General features: G+C 43.3%; 2 protein-coding genes across 2 annotated transcripts; both read right to left on the reverse strand.

The window, feature by feature from the left end:
• Nucleotides 1–203: 203 nt before the first annotated feature.
• Nucleotides 204–13,806, reverse strand: ezra (ezrin a). The gene is made up of 13 exons (XM_004082781.5): nt 13,242–13,806; nt 11,697–11,780; nt 9,974–10,069; nt 8,791–9,065; nt 8,451–8,534; nt 8,072–8,218; nt 5,614–5,710; nt 5,376–5,539; nt 3,620–3,750; nt 3,123–3,283; nt 2,757–2,849; nt 835–1,101; nt 204–748 (listed from the first exon to the last, which is right to left on the reverse strand). The coding sequence occupies exons 1-13, from the start codon at nt 13,251–13,253 to the stop codon at nt 584–586; spliced, it is 1,776 nt and encodes a 591-aa protein (XP_004082829.1). The 5' UTR covers nt 13,254–13,806; the 3' UTR covers nt 204–583.
• A 2,111-nt stretch (nt 13,807–15,917) lies between these two features.
• On the reverse strand, nt 15,918–24,025 carry nenf (neudesin neurotrophic factor). The gene is made up of 4 exons (XM_004082780.5): nt 23,802–24,025; nt 23,667–23,727; nt 23,478–23,581; nt 15,918–16,449 (listed from the first exon to the last, which is right to left on the reverse strand). The coding sequence occupies exons 1-4, from the start codon at nt 23,937–23,939 to the stop codon at nt 16,273–16,275; spliced, it is 480 nt and encodes a 159-aa protein (XP_004082828.1). The 5' UTR covers nt 23,940–24,025; the 3' UTR covers nt 15,918–16,272.
• Between the last annotated feature and the right edge of the window lie 440 nt (nt 24,026–24,465).

Raw genomic sequence — 24,465 nt, forward strand, 5'->3', positions numbered from 1 at the left:
CTGGCTCCAACACAAAAAAAGGCAACTGAATTTACTTAATTTGGTTTGAACAGGAATTAAGTCATTTTCTACGGGTGACATCACACTCACCCAGTCCAGATCTCTTACAATGTTATAGACAGAAAAATGAAGATTAGAGATAGTTTTTCTTCAGGTGAGCCCTCAAACATCTGGTTACCTTTAGTAACAGACAGTCCACAGAGAGCATTTCCAGCTTTATTCTTGTTAAATATTTCTGCTCTTCTTTCAGGGATCGTCACTCTGTCTGTAATAACTCTTTATTCCATCAGAGTTGATGTACACAAGGCTTCAAAGACATTAACCATCATCACCAGTGACCGGACAGTTTCAGGAGACATGAATCTGACTCACCCAGTGAAGTTTGAATTTGATTGTTTACAGTAATTGCTCCATAAATGCCCCCCACTCCCATTTCTAACTATTTTTTTAAACATTAGAAACACAGAAACATCCATCCTGCTCTCGTGCGCATGGACACTCCGGAGTCACATAATCATTACTTTATGTCAAATCACAGTCAGCAGGGCCGTAAATGAGGTCTGGGAGGTCTTCTTGGGGGATTCTAAAGGGCCTCAAACTCATCAATCCTCTGCTTGGTGTTGCCCATTCGGATCTGGCGGAGGGTCTTGTACTTGTCTCGGCCGGCTCGGACGTTCTCGGCGTGGAGGACGTCGTTCAGGGTCTTCTTGTTATCGTCTCGGGCCCCTGCCAGGTCTGAGCTCAGGGCCTGAGGGAATTCAGAGCAAAAAGCCAAAGCTTTAACCGATTCTGAGGAGGAGGAGTTCAGGAGCAGAGGAAGAGGTGTGGGCTCACCAGCAGCTGCTGCTGAAGGCGTTGGTTCTTCTCTGCCTCAGTGAGCCGGTCCTCCTCGCTGTGGTGGTTGTCCACGCCCTGCGTCTGCAGCTCGGCGCTGTAGGTGCTGTTCTCCTCGCTGTGCTCGCTCTCGTTGTCCGAGGAGGAGGAGGAAGAGGAAGAGGAGGAGGGGGAAGGGGACGGAGCAGGGGGGGGCGAGTTGGCAGTGGTCATCACGTTGTGGAGCTCCTCCTTTGTCTTCATTAGATTCTCTTCCACCTCCACGGCCTGAAAGGAGAGCAGAAGGAACCATGAAGGAGTCAGGCTCAGCAAACGCCTGATCACATGTGTATCTGCTGTTTTTAACATGTTCTCATGGTTTTCTTCTGATGATGGAGGACATATTTACAGAAAATCAAGCTTGAAGTTGCATTTCTGAGACTTTATTCAAATCATAGTGAGCAGAGGGGAAAAAAATACAGTTTAAAAAGATCTTCTTTGTTCCATAGAAAATATGCTGGATGGGCCAGAAGCTCACTGCTCTGCTCCATTCTGATCATCCACCTACAGACAAACTGATCCATGAACGTCTTTGTTTTCCTCGTCTGAGCTGGAATCTGGATCAGAACTGTACGGCTGGAAAGCTCCCACATTGCTCCCATTTTGATGTCACCGGTAATGTTTGGTTGGGGTGTTAGGGGCTGTAAGCTAGCAGGAGAGAGTGTAAACAGAGAGCTCTCTGTTATGGGTGACGTGAAGGGGGGTGTTGCTCCACACCAACAGTCCCGCCCACAACTGAGAATTTCTAATAAACTCCTGCTGCTCTGGAGAAACTATGTTCCAGAAAACCACACCGTTTTTTTTTGGTTTGGGCTAAAAACGTCATATTTATAATTAAAAGACACCTGGGAATGCTTTGAAAATAGATCAAAAGATGGTGGGAGTGAGACTTTGGTAAACAGAGGAACTTCTGAAACTCCCCCAGAGGCTTCTCTGATGGAAACACAAATTTGAATATACTTGAATTACTTTTAACACCTTTAATACTCTGCTCATTTCACACTGTGGGAAAACTGTTTTGTGATTTTTCTTCACACCAAACCAATTTTTTTTCTCTCCTTTAAACCTCTTAAGAGCTGGCATCCACATGTGTGGAAGTCACAGTATACCACAGGAGTTAAAGGGCTTATATCATGCTTAAATTATATCAATGCATATGATAAGATTACCTTTAGCACACTAAAGAACGATTTTAAATGAAATATTAGTTTATTTTCTGAGCTCTTTTCCAACCCAGAAGTAAGACAACCCGATCTGTGAGGCTCCGCCTTTCGCTCCTTGTGGGCGTCACCCATTTCATGACGTCATCCTAGAGTCGGCCTCGGCAGCGTGTCTGCGTTTCACTCACAAAGAAGAAACAACATCCAAACTTTTGCAAAGATGGACGTGAATTTTGTGCATTTAAAAGCGTTTTGCCGATCACTGCCTGCTCCACAGAGGAAGTGGGCGTGTGTGTTAGCCTGGGGGCGGGGCAGGCAGCACAGACTCTTCCTGGAAGGGGCGGTTCCTCCCTGTGTGACATCACAATGTGAAAACCTGGTTGTGTTTGTGGGTTGGGAGGGGCTGGTGCTCAGAGCACAGGTCTTTTTAGAAGAAAAATCAGAGACGCATGAATGGATCAAAATAACACTTTGAGATTTCTTTTCATGAGTAATGAACATTATTATACACTTAACAGCTCAAAAAGTTCGTTTTGCATGATATACACCCTTAATTCTTCCTAACTAGGGGCCTGAAACTATGAAATAAACAAAGCACATCATCTTACAGGGTTAAACATTTTTTTTTATCTTGCTGAGCCTCACTAGAGCCTCAGAGGACACAGAGAAGAGCACACCGGATTCAGATGTGATACCTGTCATTTGAAGGTGTGGCCTGCTCACCTTGCTGTGCCATGACTCCGCCTCCTCCTCCTTCATCCTCTTGGCCTCCTCCAGCAGGGCGATCTTGGCGGTGTACTCGGCCAGCTCTGCAGCCTGCAGAAGAACATAGAGTGTTGAATATTGGTTTTCCAGCAGAGCCTGAAATAATGCAGAGTCACCTGCAGGGACATCGACAGTAAAAATAAATAAATAAACCCTCTTGTGTAGGAATTCAGAAGAATGTCCTGAAATGTGCTCATTTATTTCCAATAAATTAAATTCCACGGCAGCTTCACCAACAGCCATTAAAACGTTTGGGTGTCCAGTTTTTCCCCAAAGAATTCTGGAATCAAAAATAAAAGCCCTCAAAGTCATGTCCAGGCTTACCAGCTGCTCCTGGCTCTTCTGCTGGTCCTCAGCTTGCTTGGCCAGTTCCTCCTTGGCAATTATGGCCTCCATCCTCTCTGCCTCCAGCCGGGCCGCCTCCTGCTCCACCCTCCTCCTCTCCTCCTCCAGTCTCATGGCCCGCTCCAGCTGCTCCTGAAGTTCTGGAAAAGCCCGTCAAACACGAGAGCAGAGATTCAGGATGAGAGTTCAAACACTTTCCTCTGAGATCTTCACCTGGATCTGTACAAAAGCTGCATCAGAAAAAAATGCAGAAGTTCCACAGAGAATATCTGGGTTTTAAACACATCACGCATCCATTAAACAACAAATAAATAAAGAAGAAGAAGATGAAGAATATTATGAGGAATTTCGAAAAAGAAACTTCAAAAAAACTCAATGACAACTTGAAGCTGAGCAAAATGATGATAAAGTCATCTGTGTGAAAGAAAGAACTTCACCTCCTCTGACCCCCCTCAGTCCTGAGCGCCTCTCCTCACCTCTCTCTGCTCTTTTGGTGGTCTCCTCAAACTGGGACAGCCTCGTCATCAGCTCCTGCTTCTCCCGCTCCATCTGCTGCCTCTCCCTCTCCATGGCTTCCCTCTTCCTCTTCTCGTTCTCCAGCTGATCCCTGCAGATCAGACGGAAACGGTGGATCAGGACCACCACACCCCCCCCTACCACCGTCAGACCCCTCCCACATCAGCCATTAGTTATTTTCTGTGATTTGTTTGCGTGGCGTCTGGAGATATAAAAAAATGCAGTTGTTTAAACTTTATATAAATTAGTTTTACTTTAAAAAACATAAATTATTTGTTTGTAAACGTTTTCCGCCTCATATCGATTATGATGAGAACGTGAGGCTGCAATGTGACCAGACTAGGGAGGGGAGGGTCACCTCATTGAACAACCTTCAACCAACCAAGGACACACAAATTCTTAACTCACCCTTTAGAAAAATAAGACACTGACTTACATTTAAATGTTGTTATTATGATAAATATAAACAAAATGTTGTTTTGTGGCATAAATAAAACATAAATTGAAGTAGAAAATAGTTTTTCTTTTCTAAATATGAAATAGTTAATAACTTTTGACAAAGGTTTGCACGACTTCCTTTCAAAATAAGACATCCTGTGCTACATTTCAATGTACATAATGTAAGGATTGTAATGTCAGCAGTGATTAGAAAAAGAAAAGAAAATGATGCACAGTTTAGTTCACTGTTTTTTTTGTGTTTTTTTGAACCTTTATTTACGCAGGAAATGTCCCATTGAGATTAAGAATCTCTTTTTTAAGGGAGTTCTAGCTAGGAGGAAACAATAAATTACCCAAGAATTAATTTACAATAAGGTACATCTTGGCTAGAAAACTAAAACTAAATTGCAGCCAATTAAAAGACCCTTACCATATTTTTTAGACTGTGACTTAAAATCCTCCAATTTGTTCATAAATAGATAATCTGCCTTATATGCAGGTGTGCCTCAAGTATGAACACCAGTTATGCTTATTGACCTCCAGTTGACTTTCTGTAGTCGCTCAAGAGTCAGTCAAAAATGTTTTAGTATGACTTTGACGAATTATGAAGCTACACCGCCTGAGGGATTGTTATGGGTATGGGAGCATTATGGGTAATGCAGTCAGGAGCCGTGCAGAGTGATAAGTTCTCTGCTTCAACTGTTTTTGAATGACTTTAATGAAGTTTGAGTTTTTTCCGTTTTAGGTTCGGCTTCATGCGCCTTGAATTCCAAAAATCAACAACATTTTTTGAACTTTTCTTTACTTAGAGGGCCACAATGGAGGGGAAAAGAGCCACATGTGGCTCCGGAGCCTCTGGTTGCAAAACCCTGATCTAAACTGTCAGTAAAAACTGAAAGAAAAATGTAGTTTTCATCTTTTCTCTCAAAAATTCTTATACATATTCCAGAATATTAATGTCATGAATTCTGCCTGATTTGGACACTTGTCAACATTTGTATTTAAATAAACCCAAGCTCCAAATAACCGTAAATAAAACTGAAGCTGGAGGGGCTGGATGTTTTCTGAAAAATTATAAACTTAAATCAATATTTGCTACAATCCCAGACTAATAAATTAGCCAGCCAGACGCCGCAGAAGAAACATTACAAGATGTCTTTTAAGTAAACTAAACATTTCCACTTTGCTAAAGCAAAGCTTTTTGCATCTGCTAATCTATTAGGCTTCCTCATATTTCAGCAGCATCGCTCTTCTAACACAGACAGTATAGGCTCCCACCTCTCCAGCTTCTTCTGCAGCCTCTCCTCTTTGGCCTGAGCCTTCATCTGCTGGACCTCGATGCTGTCGGGCTTGCGGCGGCGCATGTACAGGTCATGGTTGCCCATGCAGAGCTGCAAGATGCTCTTGTTGATGCGCAGACGTGGAGCGTAAAATAGGAAGTCCTAAGAGAAGCCAAGAGGTGAGACTTTTATTTTCCAGCTTTTTTGGAACCTCACAAAGTGCATGCATCACTCACTGGAGCCTTCTTATCTATCGGCTTGATGACAAACTTCTTATCACTAAAGGAAACATTTCGGATTTCGCTCCAGGGAAAGCCGATCTTCGGGGTGAGTCTGGAAGAACGAACACAGAAGAGGAAGATCAGACGAAACGGAAAGCTGAAGGTCGATGTCCAGGTGGCAGCAGGGAGGTCTGTGACCGCGGGTTTGTTCACCTACAGACTGAACAAACAGCGAAAAAAACTATGACCGTGACACACACATCACTTCATAATGATTACTAAAACATCTCATTCAAGAAACGTTGGGAACATGAACCGGTTTGACTCCTTCCAGAAGGTTCTAACAGCCACCGTCCATGTAATGAGGGGTTCTCTCCACGATAAACCGAACAAAGGTTGAAAATTATGACCATTAATGTTGACATAAAAACCCCTTTGACAGATCTGTTTTTTTCATTCTAATCATTTTTTTGTTTGTTTACCAACATTGTTTCTGTATTAAAAGGTTCTATGACCTTTGACCCCGTGACTTCAAAAGGATTAATCAGATAAAGAACATGGATCGATGGGTCCATTCTAATAACAGGAGGATTTTAACTTTGACTTGATTTTTCTAAAGAAGAACTTTGTGAGGTTTGATCATCTGACGGGTTTATGTGAGAAGGTCCAAACTTCAGACATGAAGAACCACAAAAACTCAGAAGAACTGAACCTCAGAAGCTAGAACCTCAGAAGCAGACATTCCCAGAACCACAGAACCTTAAAGCCTCTGAATGACAGAACATCAGAACCTCAGAACCCTGGAACCTCAGAATCACAGAATCTTAGAAGCACACAATCTCAGAACCACAGAACATTGGAAAATCAGAATCACATAAACTCAGAACCTTACAAAGATTTAAAAAAAAAGAAATTCTAAACCTCAGAACCTCACAGTAATAAAATCTCAGAACAACAGACTTTTAGAACCTCAGAACATTAGAACCAGAGAACTTCAAAACAACAGATCCTCAAAACCAAAGACCACAGACTTTAGTATTATAATCCTAGAAACAAAAACCATTAGAAGTTCAGCACCTCAGAGTCTCAAAACCCCTAAAATAAACTACTTTCAGAACTCCAGAACCATAGAACCTCAGACCTTAAAAGCACCTAACCTTAGAGCCACAGAAACTTAAAAGAATCTTAAAACCACAAATCCTAAAACTCAGCACAGTAAGACGTTCAGAACCACAGACATTAGGAGCTTCATAACATTGAAACCAGAGAATCTTGGTACTAAAATGACAGTCCTTCATTACTTCAGAACCTCAGAAAAACACAACTTAGAGGGCGGGACAGTGCGGTCAGGGCGCAGGTGAGGCAGTGTCATCATTCTCACCTGGCACTATGAGTTGTATAGTATAATTATGTTAACACATGGAACTGCTGACTGATAAATACTATACTATTTCACTCTGAAAATGTTTGTTCTTTTTTATAATCAAAATATCAGTAGTGTGCATATTTCCCGTTCTTTTACAGCTGTAGGCAGCGAGGCGTGGCTCGTGTTCGGTGGTGCAATCTGGGTTGAGCGCATGCCTTTTGCTAACTCAGTGGATGCTACCAATGTCACACTGTGATCTGTCCTCACTTTCCATTAAATATGTAAACTATTTCCCGTTAGTCTGTTGTTCCTCTAGCGTTCAGATCCGACATAAACCTGTGCTGAAAAAACACAAGATGAGGCTGACAGTAACTCTGCCTCCATGTAGAGGGCGCTCATGAGCTCATGTTTCATCTTTAGTGGTTGATGATAAAGTTTAATGGGACTTTGTTATTTTATGTTTTGCTCTGGGCTTCAAGCTTCAAAATGAAAGAAAAGGAGTTTCAAAATATGTCAAAAGAACTGACCATTAAAACCTAAACATCTCATAACTTCACAACCTTCAAATCACAGAACTTCATAACCACATACCTTTGTAACCTCAGGACAAAATACCTCTAGAACAGCGGATAACAGAACCTCGAAACCACAGACTTACAGACTTCAGAACTGCAAAGACTGTGAACCAACAAAAACTTATAATCCTGCATCTTACATCCCTTAGAGCCATGAAACTTCAGAACCTCAGAAACAAACATTTAAATATTTTGAACTTAAGAACCTCCAAACCACTTCACCCTCATAAACATAGAACTGCAATAGAAAACTGAAGATAATAACAAATATAAAAACTAAATAAACCACAGAACATAAGAAACATATACTTTAGAATAAAAGAACCTCAGTTCTTTTAGAAGTGTGGAAAAACAGAAACCACAGACTTTCAGGACTTTAAAATCTTTGATTTTTGATTTGAAACAACAAAACCTTAAAATCACATAACTTACACTCCATTTAAACCGTTCATTTAAGGCAGAGTAATCGGATTACTCTCCTTTTCACAGCTCATGCAGCATTTGGCAAAGACAGCGGAGTACAGATCCTCACCGGTCATCCTTTCCATAGATGTTGAGCCCCAGAGCGTCCACCCCCAGCCACAGGTCTGTGCCCTTCTTGTTCTTGATCTCAAAGTAGTTCACGCCGTACATCTCCAGGTCCTGGGCAATCTTCAGATACTCCACCATCGCCTCCTCCCTGTTGAATTCACACATGACCAAAAAACCTTCACTCCTGGAAAGGATTCTGTGATTCTGACCTGCATGTCATCATGAAATCAGTAAATCCTGACAGGACATTTCTCAAACAATCAAACAATCCCAACATTTTATTGAAAACCTCCTGATCTGTTAAGATGTGAGAGAGCAGCAGGTGAATGACGAAGAAAGAACAGCCGATCTGCTGTGAAGCAGCCCAGAGCGTCACTCACTTCAGCACAGATCTGTGCTCCTCATGCCAGACCTGAATCCTCTCCTCCCACTGCTCCTTGGACAGCTTGTGTTGTTCCAGCACTCTAGGAGAACAGACAAGCTGTCAGAAACTCCCAAACACCCCATCACATCTGACCTTCCTACAATACGGAAACTCTCACCAAGAATTCTGCTTTAACTTCTATTCAAATTCAATTCTTAAAAAGGTAAATGACCAACAGTTTTCCTTAAATAGTTCTATTGCTATGGTTTTAAAAACCATAGCAGTGAGAAAAAAAACAACAGATCAGACAGGAATCTGCTTAAGGGACTTCAACTTTAACTTCAAAGCAGCTTCACCTTTTGGGCAGCAGCCGATCGTTGGACAGGTAACCCAAGCGGTGCACCTCCTTGTTGTAGTCTCCGTACTTTGCCTGCACAGCATAGGAGGCCAGCAACACCACCGACTCCGGAGGACAGTAGATTTCCTCTGTAAGGATGGCCTCCTTCACCTGCAGGAAGAAGAGCTTCCTGGTGACGTCCTGGATCAGCTCTTCGGCCACATCCTCGGGGTAGAACTTGATCCGGAGCTTGAACTGAAGGGGGGTCTCCTTTTTCACCTCTTGCATCAGCACCTGCAAATGGGAAAGTATCGGTGATTGAAAGACCAAGACAAAGAAGGCAGTAAAAAAACTTTATTTGATCAGCCGGTTTCAAACACAGACAGACTCTAAAGCTCCACTCCAATTATCTTTGAAACTGTTTTCAAAGTGTTCCCAGTGATCTCTTAATCATGATTATGCTGTTTCTTTCCAAACACACTCACCTTTTCCTCTTTTTTTTATCTGCAGGTCAACATTCTGGTCATAGTTTCTGCAGAGCAGCAGTCGTTCATTAGTGATTCTGATTTGAGTTGTGTGGGGGACTGTTGGCGTGGAGCCAACCTGCGCCCTCTTCCCCTCAAATCATGGAGCTTGTGGCCCACCCAGCAAAATATTTTTTTCCGTCAAAAATTATTTTTTCAACAGAATTTTTCCTCTGCTTTCCTCTGATTCATATCAATTTTAATAAATAAATACTTTAATAAACATAGGAAAGCAATTTTGAGCTTAATTTTCACAATATATGTCCTCCATCATTGACAAAAAACCCACAAGAACACGTAAAAACCCCAAAAACATTCATCGGAGTGGGTCTTTATTAAATCAAACTATTTATCAGCCAACGGCAAAAATCCAGTAAAGCTAATAGCAACGTCAGGTAAAGCTGCAGAAGTCCAAGAGTGGAGCCCTGAGGAACTCCACCACTTAGAGATTCTCAGGTCACCATGGCAACAGCAAGCTTTTTTTTAAGTTTTCTCTTTAAATACAGCAGCAGTATGAGTTCAGCAAATACCAGCTGTGCAAGATAAAAAACAAAACTCCAAAACAGTTATGATGCTGAAGTTAGCTACTGATTGCAAAAACCAGGACAGATCAATTCAAATCAGTCTGAATCTACAGCAAAGGACGGATCATTCAATCACTCAAAAAAAAGAACAGACCTTTTTATCAGGATTAAGCCACGTCACCATTCCTCTGATGTCAGCAAACTGCATACCGAAGTACCACACCTCCCGCAGGCCGATGGTCCGGGCCACCTGCAGACACACAAACGCGTTACACAGACATGCAGAAGCCACTGCAGCACAGCAGGAAAAACATCACTTCAGTCGTAGGGACTGAAGCCCCCCTGTAGAGTCATGATCAGGATATTTCAAATCCCCAACAGTTCCCCGTTGGTGAAAACGATTAATCTTGTTGGATTCTGACCACACAGATGCACATTAATAACACCTCGTCGTGTCCCGCAGCAGTCCTGGACTGACAGGACCAGATTGTTTTTGCAATTCTTCTTTCTTACCGTGTTGTTAAAGGAAAATTCCATCCCTCCCACATACTCAGAAACGTACCAAACTTTTTCACGCACCTAGTACCCAGTGAAAATGGATTTTGGGTAAAGTAAAAAAGATGACATCACAGCGGAAGAAACCATCAAAAAATGAACAGGGGCCAAAAAAACTCTTTTGGGGCTCAAAGAATTTCTAAATCCACTAACAAATCCAAAATAGATGTGTCAGAAATATCCATAGGAAGTTTTAAAATAATTATGGGATGGCTACGGCATCTACGAATGGGTGGCTATTGTGTGGTAAAGTGTGAAATTTGGTGATTTTCACATTTTCCCACAATATGGGAAAAGAATTGTAGATTAGAACCCCCAACAAAATGGCGAACGCACTACATAGTGCACAATGTAGAGTAGTGAAGGAATTCGGACATAACCCAAGTCTACAACCACAACTGAACCTTCGCTGACCTTTAACCTCGGGAAAAAGAAGTTCCATTATCTCCAGGTACAATTTAAACTCGTCCAAAGGATTTCTGTCTATCTCCTCAAGCATCATTTGGAAGCTACTTGGGAAAAATGTTGGAATTCAAAGTTGTATATCTTGAAAGGCTTTAGCAGGGCGAACAAAACTGGACTTCCCCTGTAGCTCCAACATTTTTCACTGGATTATTGTGATTATGTAATACATGAATCGTTAGATCAAGTTGAATACAACAATATGACATACGATATGAACATATTAGGTATATGGGTGTGGTTAACAAAACACTTCCGTTGCCAAGGAAATCCAAAAAGTTTACTTTTGCAGATCCTTCTAAAAATTACATCGACCTGTTTATCACTCCAAGGTGACCAAAACATATAATGGTTGCTATGGAGAAAAAAACAACCGGAAGGCTGCCGTTAAAAAAAAACGTTTCTTTTTCTTTCATGAATCTGTCCCGTGCAGCTCTGACCAGGGTGGCAGGGGCAGATGGGGAGAGTGACAGCCGCTTAGCCAGTGAGGGCGGGGACAGGTGGCCAAGAGCAACGCCGCTCCTGGCTTAAATAATGTATTGTATCCTATGACCCTAAACCTGCTTCCTCTAACACTATAATGGAACAGAATGATGCTTGGCTTTCTTAATCCTCATTTGATTCTGATGCTGCTGTTTGTGCCTTTAGGAGATTTTTGCCGCTCGTTGGGCTCATTTTCTGAAATACAGGAGGTGCTGAACATCTGTGTGCACAGACTGCAGATTCCCAAAGTTTGATGCCTGCAGTGCAATAAAGTACGTCTACTCAAGTACTGAAGGAGGAACTTTTGGGTTTGTTCACACATCGGCGTTCATGTGTCACAAACAGGTGAGTTCTGTTAGGATCTGGATCCAACAGACCTGGTCAAAGAGCTGCTTCCCGGTGGTGGTGGGGTGGATGGAGAACTCCAGTTCTGCGTCCATGGTGATGACGCGAACGTTGACCTGCAGCCAGAAAAAGAAGGACAAGATGAGTGTGTTTGGGAAAAAAAAAAGTCCAGACGTCCCAATTCCGTCTCCTGCGTTTGTTTGTTGGTTTCATCTTGAAAAACAAACAGTAAAACAAAGCGACCGAAGGAGGCTTTAATCTGGGCCCATGAAGCAGATTACTCATCAACCATAATGGCTTACTATCTCCTTCGACTTTGGACTTGCACATCTGCAGATACAAACGTGAAAATAGAAACTTCTTGACAAGTTAAGTACGTGGTTTCACCATTAAGATAAACCCGTTTGATAAGAGGAGTGACTCATATGAGTGCGAGGATGCCTACAGATGGACTCAAACTCCACAAGACCCCCCCAATACCATCAGGTATAAGACAGGGGAACTGGTTTCATGAAAATCCGTCTGAATCCGTACTTGTTTCATTGTCTGCTTGTCGTGTCTTCTTACAAGTCAAATGTCAGGGTGAAGCTGAACGGAAGTGAAACATTATCCCAAGTTACATCACTGCAACAGGCTCTTCTGCTGGGGCCAAGTTTAAAAACAATATTTAATATCTGGTATACCTAAATGGGGCAAGATTTAACAAGGATTCATTTCCTTTAAATCTCATCCTTCGTTTGGGAAAACCTGCTTTTCTGTCACTATATATGTTACAATTCCTATTTCATCAACAAAAGTCCCACCTTTGATCAGATCAAATCCATTTTTAGTGAAAGCTGTATTGCTGAACCAAATATAGAAAATTTAAAAAGATCAGATTTGGTTTCAAAGCACTTGGAATCAGATGTTTGGCAGATTTCCAGCCTGTTGGGCTTTGAAGAGTCGTTTGTTGTGTAACGTCTTCACAATCAGACATCCTGCTGAGGTGTTCCTCAGGAGAAACCCTCCCTGCTAGAGGCACTACCGCTAATTTCTTTCTCATCAGTGTTGTGCTCCACTGAACCCTGAAACCCTGAGGGGTTCTGGAGAAGTTCCCCCTCCAGGGGTGGGGGTCTCACTGCATCAATGTCCTGCTTTCAATCGAACTTCCATGAAAAGCTGGTGAAACTTTGGCTGAGGACATCTGAGGAGGTTCAATTCAGGCTCAGCTGCCCTTGATTATACACTCAGATACCCCCCCACCCACCCCCCACTGGGATCTGCATGCAGGCCCGCTGGAAGCTGCGGAGCAACAGTTTCCTCCTGTCAGGAATGTGCGCGGTGTGGGTCAAACTCTACTTCTGGTTAATAAGTAAATGGCGAGAAGGACAGCGGCCTCTTGGAAACCTAGCCAGCCCCCACCCAGGGAAGAAAATCTCTGGAATAAACTCAGAAGACTTTTAAAAACAAGCTCATCCAGCCCCCCTTCAGCTGTGGCCTTTTATTCCCGTCAACACAGACAACAAAAAACCCCACAGCCCCGTGAACACACCGCACTCCCCTGAAGCAGGAAGGAGCGTTTCAACACGGCCTCCTACCATCTTGGGCATCCTGGCTGTGGTCCGCGGGGGAGCTCCAGTAGAAGAAGTGTGTCGTCAGGCAGAGCCAGGCTGCAGTGGGGGCTCCCTGCAGCACCTTGAGCTGATAAAGACCACTTGCTGTGGCTGCAGCTTCAGGGCAGGGCTGCTGTCCTTTGAACTCTGCGGCGAGCGCCCGCGCTCACGGGGGAGGATCCATTCTGGCGCTACCCTGCAGGTCCGCCTAGGTGTGAGCGCCAGCAGGACAAGACGCACAGCTCCACCCAAAGCCCGTCACCTGTCACAGCACGGCGACCTTCGATCGGAGAACATGTGGCTTTGCGAGACCGGATGTTGGATTTATGAGTCGGTGAGACTGGAGTAAGGCAAACACTATGAGAAGACCCACTATGTTAAGGAATAAAAATGTATTCCTTTAGTCAGAACTCTGGGAAATCCCAGCTCAGACTTTCAGTGAACACATTTACTCTGAAAAACCTGGACAGAGCTGCACAGTCACTGTTTGGCCTCATAACCAAACCTACTCCTGAAACAATTAGGTGATAAGCAGAGGCTCCAGCAGTTAATCAGCAACTTTTCTTCATTCACTTTTATGTCCCTTCGTTTGGAATGCAGCACAATCACCTGCAGCTTCAGATGATCCGTGTGTGTGTGCGTGTGCATGGGGGGGTTTCTGAAGTCACTAAGTAAAAATGGAAGGGCCAAAACACATTTTTTTTATCCGAATCCTTGTTGGGGTCCCGGGGCTGCTAGGGCCTGTCCTACCTGCTGTTGGGCAGAGGTGGCCTACAACCTGAACAGGTCATGTGTTTGTTGCAGGACCACACACTCACACCTGGGGGCAATTTAGAGTCACAAATGAACCTATGAATTATGCTTTTGGACTGTGGGAGGAAACTGCAGTGCCCGGAGAAATCCCACGCATGCATGAGGAGAACATGCTACCTCCCACCCTGCTGGGATTTGAACCAGAGCCTTTTCCCTGTGAGGTGAGAGTGCTTATACTCCACTACCATGCAGCCCCTTTCTCTTAAAAAATGATCTTTTCTCTTTGGTCATATTTCCACATTAAAGGTGGAACACAGGAACATTGGAAGTGTGGATATTAAACAAAACAAAAAAGGGAGAAATAAATGTTTGGTGTTGCCTTGCTCTCTCCTGTAACCGTGTGCCGGTTGGGTGGCTGCCTGGAGCGCGGGGCGGGTCTCCCTTAAGGGGGTCCTGGCCCGTACCTGGGGTTGGGGTGGGGGGATGCCCAGAATTCCTGGTGGGGTGGGGTGCTTGTCTGGGATGGTAGGCGCTCTTCGGGGGCAGGGCCCGCGTTGGGTCCTCCCGGCGCGGCGGGGGGGCTGCTCTCCTGGTTGAGCTGGAGCTGCACTCTCTGTCCCCCCATGCCTCCCTGCTCTCTGGCTCTAGGGGCCCCGTGGTAGTCCTGCTGGCCCTGGCCTGGGTGGTGGATGTGATCACCTGGGGGCGCTTGTTCTTTGCTACAACACTCTCCCTCCTTTTTACATTCCATCATCCACCCCAGCAGAACATAAACACTCACTTGAGCACAGGTGTTAGCTCACCTTTGCACTGATATTTTGCGTGATTGAATGAAATATTTCACACTAGTTGATTTGAAGGCATAAGTATGCGTGTGTGAACATTATCTGTATTGTGTACATGTTGACGTGAACATTTTTGGAGCCAACAGGCATGTTTATAACATTTGAGTGTGTGTGTGGACAGGCCCTGCCCTTATAGACTTGTAGTACATCTGAACCTCACTTTAATGATTATAAACATTAAACATCTAGCAACTTGTTGCTTTATGCCACTTCATGCCCCCCCCCTAACATCCCTCTCTCTTCTTCTCTCCTTTCCTTTTCCGTCCAACACAAACAATTTTCAAATATGATCACTGTATTTTCTGGACTATAAGCCGCTACTTTAGTCACACGCTTTCAACCCTGCAGTTTATTCAATGATGCGGCTAATTTATGCATTTTTTTGACGGCCCCTAGGGGCGCATGAGCAGATAAGGTGTGGGACATGGGGAAAATTATGTACGTGTTGCTGCCTCACAAAGTCTCAGAGAGGTAGCTGAATGCATATTTTCATTTCCGGCAACAAGTCCATTTATTTTGACAGACCCACAAGCAGACAAACAGCATGCAAGTCACTTCTGCTCTTAGACCCCCCAAGTCATGGTGGAACAAAAAGAAACATCCATGCTCAGCCCTACTTTGGCCGCATCCCACAATCCTTTAGTGCCGTTAGAGTTTATTAGTAAATTACTAAATTTATTAGTAAAAAATTCTGGAAAAATGTCCACTTTTCATATTTTGATAATGATAATAAATGACCAAAAAAGGGGACTGTACATGAGATGACGTTTTATCTGCTGTGGTCGTTAATAAAGTTGAATGGAAGTTGACTATTTTATACGGTGCTCTGACGAGCAGCAGAAATGTGAATGTATGTGAATGTATGTGAATGTAATATCATTGAAAAATGTCTCAAAGTTGGACTTGCAATCAAAAAGAAAAGTAACAAATAAAGGATGATTAATGTCTGTTAATTACAGCTAATTTTCTACGTCACAAATACTTAATCGTTTTCATTAAACAACCTTTTTTCGTCTCCTGCTAATTCACAACATTTTGAATAAAAAAATACTCAGAAATGCAGTTTGAATTTTAATTATCTTTATACATGTCTTCCATAGTCAGAAAAAGGCCACAAAAACATGTTAAAAAAACATTTGCTTTGAAGTGGGTCTAATAGAAAAAACTTGAGTGTAAATGTTTTCTTTTTTACTTTTTACATGACTACATGTATTGTAATCTGTGAAAAGTTTCACATTTTTAGGTATCATCAGGGTTCTTAAGAGAGAACCTAAAAAGTCCATACAGCTGACACCAAAACAGTCAGAGTCTGAGAAAACAAAGAATGTTGTCCAGCTAAAACCAGACTTTGAAGACTTAAGATCAGGTCTGTAACTGTTTGGGAAAACAATCCACCTTGATTCTGGGATGAAAAACCATTAGAACTCATCTTTGATCTGAAACTGAGGCTGCTCCTCTGGTTGGAAGTCTGGGTTAGGGCTTCCATCAGCACTGAGGATCCGGGACGCAGTGTACCCCACGATAGGATACTTGGCTTTGTATGTGCCCTCAAAAATGTTCTGCAGAGACTGGAGCTGCTCCTCTGTGAGGCCGGTCTGCAAGAAAAAGAAACTTCCTGTTTTTGCTTGTGGTTTGAATATCATAACACTCATAAAGCTATGACAGTGCAGAGTTTCCAAATGCAACAACAGCAATGCATGCGTTTCATTGTTATTCCTTTAGCAAGTCAGACTCCGGAGCTGACCCCTCTTGTTGAGAGACAAGCGGCAAGAATTGGGGAATCCCTTAGTGGAGTGGTGACTGAGGCGCGGGGGGACGCCGACGCACCAGATGCACCGGGTGACCCCCCCCCAAAAGCCCGCAGAGGTCCAACAGGACGGCTCGAGGAAGTCTGAACCGGCTCATAAGCCACTCGTCCTCGTTTGCCAACAAGTCTCCTTGCTGTCTAAAGATGCGTTCACTCCGAATTCTTCCATTTGCCACATCTTCTAAGAGCGCAAGATCAGCCATTGTGCGTCATTACGCATTGTGATGGGGCATTTTATTTCCATCCATTTAATTACATCTGACAAGCTACAGATGTCGGTAATAATCGACGTGGAAATGGGAAATTGATCAGCGCAAATGTAATTTCTTGTTGCTTTCTGAATGGTTGAGACATACGCCATACATTGTTTTATCGAAAATAAAACAAACTAAAGGCATATGTATGAATACCATAATTCTGTAGCTTATGAAGAAATGTTTTACTATGTAAAAGACTTTCCACAGTGGACAATTAATGCATCTCTCTCTATCTATCCATCTGTCTATCTATCTAATTGCACCTATATCTGCTCCGCCAGACAGACACATTGAGGCCAATATCAGTTTTGTACATTATTTCGTTCTGTTAACAATATTATTTATGAGGACGAATTGCACAACATGCCAATATTGCAGAACATATTTCACTTTTCTTTCTGCAAATAAGTGTTCATTTGAATTTCTGTTGTAATTTTCGTTTGATTTTTTTTTTTGTTTGTTTCACTGCTGATCGATCAAACGGGTGTTCGTGTAGCTGTTAATTGTAAGACTTGCTTTGTGAAGTCTTCATGTTATTTCTGAGAGGCAGTATTGTCATTTTCACTTTCACGTGTTTCTTCCATCTGCCGACGGCGTCGCCGTTTCTCATTTCACCCGTTTTTGTGCGTACGCCTGGGTCAGAGCTTGCGTGAAGGACCGCACATTTTCCCGTCAAGTTTGCTTTTTATAAATCTCAACTATTGCGTAGAGCAGGGGTCGGGAACCTATGGCTCGCGAGCCATATATGGCTCTTTTGATGGTCACATGTGGCTCGCAGACACATTTTTATTTTTTTATTTTTCATTAGACCAGTCCTTCTCGGGCGCGATGCGATGCCAGAGGCGCACAGTAGTAGCGGTGCTTGGAGAGAAGGATCTGCGCTAGCATTATCACTTTACTATTATCTATTATTTCACAGAGTTTGTACCACCCGGAAACCTGTGAATTGCCGTGCCTAAAACTGCGCGCCCCCGTCTCTGAGAAAGAGCGCGCAGTAGCGGGGACGGGATGTGAGAGGGAGAAAGCAGAGGGTGAGGGTGGAGTTGTGGGCTCGGTCAGTAAGGTGAATCGCGCAGGGATTGTAAAAACGTAAAACCTGCTGCCTGTCACTCACTACAGCGAGTGAGTGTGTGTTTGGCTCCCCGTCTGCATGTGAGCAGTCTGTCTCACATTTACAGAACATTCAGACCTATGATCACGTTTAAAGTATCAACGCCTGCATGAAGCAGAAACTCACCACGTATCAACCAGACTAAACCATCAGCAAAACTACCACGAGAAATACTCATCATTTATTAACAACAGCATAACAATGTTATTAAAAATAATCCACAGACTTATTGTCCTTTAAAAGTGTTGAAATTATATCAAATGCACACATTCACTTGAATATTTAGTTTTAAACATATTGTCGCGGACTGAGTTTAACTTGGCTGTTGGGCCGCGTTAAAAGTTCTGGAGTTCCTTGAACGCATCAAGCAGAGATCTGATTGGCTCTTAGTTCTGTCGCTCAGCCTGTTGTTAGTTAATTTGGACCAATGGGGTTCAGCTATGGGCCGAATAAGGGAAATGGGAGGGCTGCAGCGGGAGCAGGGGAATATAAAGTTGGGAGAAGCGCTCTCCTCTCGGCGGGAGAGATTCAGGAGCTGCTGAATTAATTTACGGCATTTGTTACAGCCTGCATTAACCAGAATAAAGAACCTTAAAAGAGGTTAAGTCTCAGTGTGGGAAAAGGACACTACATTATTGTATGGCTCTTTCGAAATTACATTTAAAAATATGTGGCGTTTATGGCTCTCTTGGCCAAAAAGGTTCCCGACCCCTGGCGTAGAGAGTGGCGTACGCCTTCTTTTGTGCGTACGCAACGTTTATAAATGAGGCCCCTGGTGACTGTGGAGGCTATTTGAGTCCAGTGAACTCATTGTCATGTTCAAGAAACCAGTCTGAGATCATTCCATCTTTATGACATGGCGCCTTATCCTGCAGAAAGTAGCCATCAGAAGATGGAACACTGTGGTCATAAAGAGATGGACATGGTCAGCAACAATACTCAACGTTGGAACCAAGCTCAATTGTTACTAAGGGGTCCAAAGTTTGCCAAGAAATTATACCCCACACCAAGGACGTGCACAGGATTTTAAAGGGGCAGGGGCTGGGTTATCAAGCCTTCAGGTAAAATTCACAGATTAATTATTTATAATATCTTTTTACTAATTTGATATTTTTATATATATATATATATATATACAGTGATCCCTTGCTATAACACGGTTTACTTTTCACGGTTTCGCTACTTCACGGATTTGCATCGTGCATTGTGTTCTGCATTCTGATTGGCTAAAAAGTCACTCAGCTTCTTCTCTACCTGTGCGTCAATAATGTTGCAGTTTAATATGTACACGTACGTAAAACAGCTTCCAAATTTACATTATGTACGTGCAAATTCTCTTGATGTTGGCATGTCGGTGTATAAGGATGTTTTTGATGTTTTTGGGAAGAAGAAAAAAGAGCGACACCAACTGCCGATCACTATGTTCTTCTTCCCCCGAACAAACACACCTGCAGCTGCACCGCGGGCTGCAAAAGAAGAAAACACTGCAGAGTAAAGTCAGGATGCAGCGGCTCAGTCTGGACTTAATCTGGACTTAAATACACCCGAGTCACTATTTGTCCCACTGTACTTTTTTTAATCATTATTTTATAATGACAATTCTTCGGGTCGCGGTGGGCGGGGCTAATCTCCGCGATTTGAAGCCTTCTGTTCACATTGATGATTAAAATTATTATTTGACAGTCACAGTACAGAACAGAGAAGTTATTTGTAGAAAAAAACGTTTCTAAGGTACTTTTATTGGTGAAACAAATGCTTGAGCCTGTAAAATGGTTTGTTCTGTCTTTTCAATGTATAATAGAGTATTTAATTGTATAATAATTGTTAAAAGATATAGAGGCTTCTACTTCACGGTTTTTGCCTATCACGGGTTCTTTCTGGAACGTAACCCCCGCGAAAAACAAGGGTTTACTATATATATATATATATATATATATATATATATATATATATATATATATATATATATATATATATATATATATATATTACTCTTTTCACCAATTACCATTTTATATCTGTCTATTAATGTTTATTTATTAACTTATTTGGTTATTACCTATTTTTACCTATTTTTACTTTAGGCGCTGGTGACCAGGGTAATGACCAGTCACCAGCGCCTAAAATAGCCACCTTAACGTGGTGGAGGAGTTTGAGAGCTTGAGTGATCCCAGGAGCTAAGCTGTCTGGGGCTTAAGCCCCTGGTAGGGTCTCCCATAGGGTCTCCCATGGCGAAAGGTCCTGGGTGAGGAGTCAGACAAAGAGTGGTTCAGAAGCCCCTTATGGAAACGCCGCTCATGAAACTTGGAACAACATTGCTGTTTCCGTCCTGGCCTTGCCAGTTTGTGGGAGTTTGCTCATCCAGTCCATATGTGTTTCGTGGATTTGGAGAAGGCATTCGACCATGTCCCCGGTGGTATCCTGTGGAGGGTGCTCTGGGAGTAAGGGGTCCAGGGAGCTTTACTGAGGGCTGTCCAGTCTCTGTATGACCAGAGCAGGAGCTTGGATTGCATAGCCGGCAGTGAGTCGGACCTGTTTCCTGTGCATGTTAGACTCTGGTAGGGCTGCCCTTTCGACTCTGCTCTTTGCAGATGATGTTGTCCTGTTGGCTTCCTCAAGCCAGGACCTCCAGTGTGCATTAGGGCGGTTTTACACCCCAGTGTGAAGCGGCTGGGATGAGGGTCAGCACCGCTAAATCTGAGGCCATGGTTCTTGACCGGAGAAAAGTAGTTTGCCCTCTCTGGGTAGGATGAGTTACCCTGCCCCAGGTGGAGGAGTTTAAATACCTTGGGGTCCTGTTCAGTGAGGGAAGACCGGAGCGTGAGATTGACAGGTGGATCAGAGCAGCATCCGTAGTTATGTGGTCACTGTACTTGTCCATTGTGGTGAAGAAAGAGCTGAGCCAGAAAGGAAAGCTCTGAATTTACCGGTTGGTCATCGTTCCAATACTTACCTATGGTCATGAGCTACGGGTCATGACTGAAGGTCCGAGGTTCGAAATGCAAGTGGCAGAAATAAATTTTCTCTGTAGGGTGGCTGGGGGCTCCCTTAGAGATACGGTGAGAAACTTGGTCCTCTACGGAGAGCTTGGAGTAGAACAGCCTCTCCTCTCCATCGCCAGTTGAGGTGGTGTTACGGCTGTGGCCGTGTTTGGTTTTGTTTGTTCTGGGTTTTGTGTATTTTCTTTTTTTTACCAGAGTGGGACTTCATTGTTTTTTGTGGATCTTTGTATGTGTGTCTGATTATTTTCAGGTGTGGTCCATGAAGGCGTGGCTCCTATTGGACCCAAGCTGGTGGAGGCAGCCTTCAAAAGCACCTTGTGGACCTCCAACCTGGGAGAAGGGAGCTTGGCTGCAACCAGTCTCCACTGCAGCTCGGCCCTCTTCTCCATTTTTGTTTTGTAGTTCCCCACCTGTTTTGTTGTGTGTTGCTCTTTAGTGTTGTGTTTTAGTATTTTGTAGTTCTTGTGGTTTTATGCCCACTCTGTTTAGTCTTTTGGTTTGTAGTTATGTTAAGTGAACCTGTAGGGGTGAACTGCCATTTTCTTTGGTACTTGTTTTCTCCTGTTTTGTTAGTCTAGGGAGGTTAGTGTTTTGTCATTGATTTCCCTTTTTGTTCATTTACAGGTAAGATTACATTATTCAGTTAGGTGGGGTTCACCCTGAAGCCTTTTTGGTTCACTTTTAGTTATTGTTGGTTGCTGTTAATGTATTTGTAAATACATTTGTTATACCTTTGTATGGAGACATTTTTTTTGTGTTTTTGTTGAGTCAAGTCAATTTGGTAGCCAAAACTTTACTTTTTATGTTATGCTCCTCTGGGGCCCCCAGACAATGAAAAGGGGCGTAACAGGTGGCTTGGGCATCTAGTTCAGATACCTCCTGAATGCTCCCTGGGGAGGTGTTCCAGGCATGTCCCACTGGGGGGAGGCCCCGGGAAAGACCCAGGACACGCTGGAGAGACTACGTCTCTCGGTTGGCCTGGGAACATCTCGGGGTCCCCCCAGAGGAGCTGGAGGAAGTGGCCGGGGCGAGGAAAAAGTGTGCATGTTTGCATAGACTGCTGCCCCCGCGACCCGGCCCCGGAAAAGTCGAGGAAGATGGATGGATGGTTGACTCTTATTGAAACCAAACTTTTGCAGTGAAATGGTAATGATGTTTCTTGTTGTTTTTTTCTATTTGTTCATGAATGGCAAGTTCTATCGTAATCACAATATTGATCATTAATATCCAAAATCGCGAGTTTTCCTCACATCGTGCAGTCCTAGTTCCTACTGTTGATTGTAGTAAATTAGAGCGCTCTGGACCTGATATTTTGTTCCCATTTGTTCGTTGTTTTCTTAATTTGTTTAAGATGGGGAAAAAACCTTGGTGGTGTCAACGTAAGGTTTGAAGTCTGTTATAATAAAATACTTCATAAAGCCATTTTTAAGTTGTTTTTTGATCTTTTACTGGGCCACGATGTCCCAAATTTAAATAAAAATCCCTTCAAATGAGGCTTTTCAATAACTAGGTTAAAATAATTGTGATTAAAAATAGATTAATTAGATCAATCATTTACAGCTCACGATTAATTAATTACACACAAAAAAATTGCATTAATGAATTAATAAACCCACTGGTTTTTGTGGAGTGGGAGGGGCTGGGGCTAAGCGCAGGTTTTTGGAGGAATACTAAGAAATGTGTGAATGGTTTAAAATACAGCTTCGGGGTTGTTTGTGAGCAACGAACATTGTTATAATACACTTTACAGCTCCAAAAGTTGATTATGCATGATGAAGGCCCTTTAAAAACACAGCAATGGTCCCAAAATGACATCTGCATGTTTATCGGGCCTAAATGTGACCTATCCCACTGCTGCATCTGGGAACTGTTCAATAGGGAGGCATTGACACTTTGCTACAACCCAAGGACAGAATCAAACCTGCTACCCCCTGGCTGTGAAGGCAGACACTATGCCCTGCGTCATCAGCAGTGAGCCTCGGTGTCATGTGACTGAAGGACTGCATGTGAGAGGAAGACCAAAGAGGAATGTAGAAGAACAAACAAAGCATGTGCGCCCAGACAGAGGAGGCGACAGAGTTTTTGTCCGAGGAGCTCTGAAACAGACATAAAGCTGGCGCTTTGACTTTAAAGATGTGGATGTGACGCTGTCTGCGATGAAGACTCCCTTCACAGAGACGGCAGGCTGACGCCAGGTCTGCTAAAGTTGTTCATAGCTTCATCCAGAGCAGCTCGCTACATGCAAACTTCTGGGTGTGGTTTGGAGGGCAGGGGCATGATGATAAGATCAGGCGTGTTGATGTGACTCAGCACTGGTCACGTGAATCTGAGATTCACACCTTAGGGGGGGGTTTGCAACAAAGTGTCAGGTCCACGCAGGTCTGAGCAGGACTGCAGGTGAGAGGAGGAGGAGGATGGTGAGGGGACCGCCCAGGACTGAACTCACAATATCCGATGTCAGATCTTCCGGGTTGAGGGACATCTTGGCCACCGCCCTGGTGGAGTCTTTGCCGGTCAGAGCGTTGTATGGAGCATTCTTGCCATAAAATTCTGCAAAAGTGAACAAACACAAGGTTTTTTTTTAATTAGAATTTTTTTTTTTCTGTGTTTAATGACAGTGAACCACTGAATTCACCTTTCCCCTTGGTGACATCAAACACCACCCCTTTCACTGCCATGTAAATAGGATGGTGCTCCTGAAACAAACCAACAGAGGAAAACGGTTACCACACATGCGCAGAGCGCGCGGGCCTCAGCCCCTCCCTCTCACCTCGCTGCCGTCATATTGGCGGAGCTCCTCCTCAGTGAACAGACGCACAGGTCGCGCTTCTTCGCTCTTTTTTTGAACTTGCTCAGCCAAAGCCGCCGACAGGAGGAGAAGCAGGAGGCCAGCCCGCGCGGTCGCCATTGCGGGGTGTGCGCCTGCGCCGAATCTGCGCCTGATGCTGCGGAAACTCCGCAAACACTCCCGGCGCTGCAGCTGGAGCCGCGTTCAAGTGCACTTGGAACATTTATGTGCCACCGCCCAAAAAGATTTAAAAAAAGACAGTTAAGCTATTAATTTAATATTATACACCAAACGAAATTATTTCACACTCACACTGCAGTTATTGCAGCAAATCGCGTAACAAACTAATAATTAAGCATATTACATTTCCAAAAATGTAATAAATATAACATAAATTTAATAATCAAAAACTCTTTGGATTATTTAAGGTATAATGGTATAAACAAAAAAATCTCTCTTCTAAGGTTCGTTTTAAAGTTCCAATTAAAGCGCCAAAACTAAATTATACCGTTTTTTTTCTTTTCTATTTCCTCTCTCTGTAAACTAGTTGTTTTTTTTAAACAGTTGCTTTGTTATTGTGCCGGTTGTTTCATGATCACCCCATAACGAGAAACTCTTCAGCATTTCCAAGCAAAACTTATTTAAT

This window comes from Oryzias latipes, chromosome 22, assembly GCF_053564925.1.
Source record: "Oryzias latipes strain Hd-rR chromosome 22, Olatipes_Hd-rR_3.1".
Taxonomy (NCBI): Eukaryota; Metazoa; Chordata; class Actinopteri; order Beloniformes; family Adrianichthyidae; genus Oryzias; species Oryzias latipes.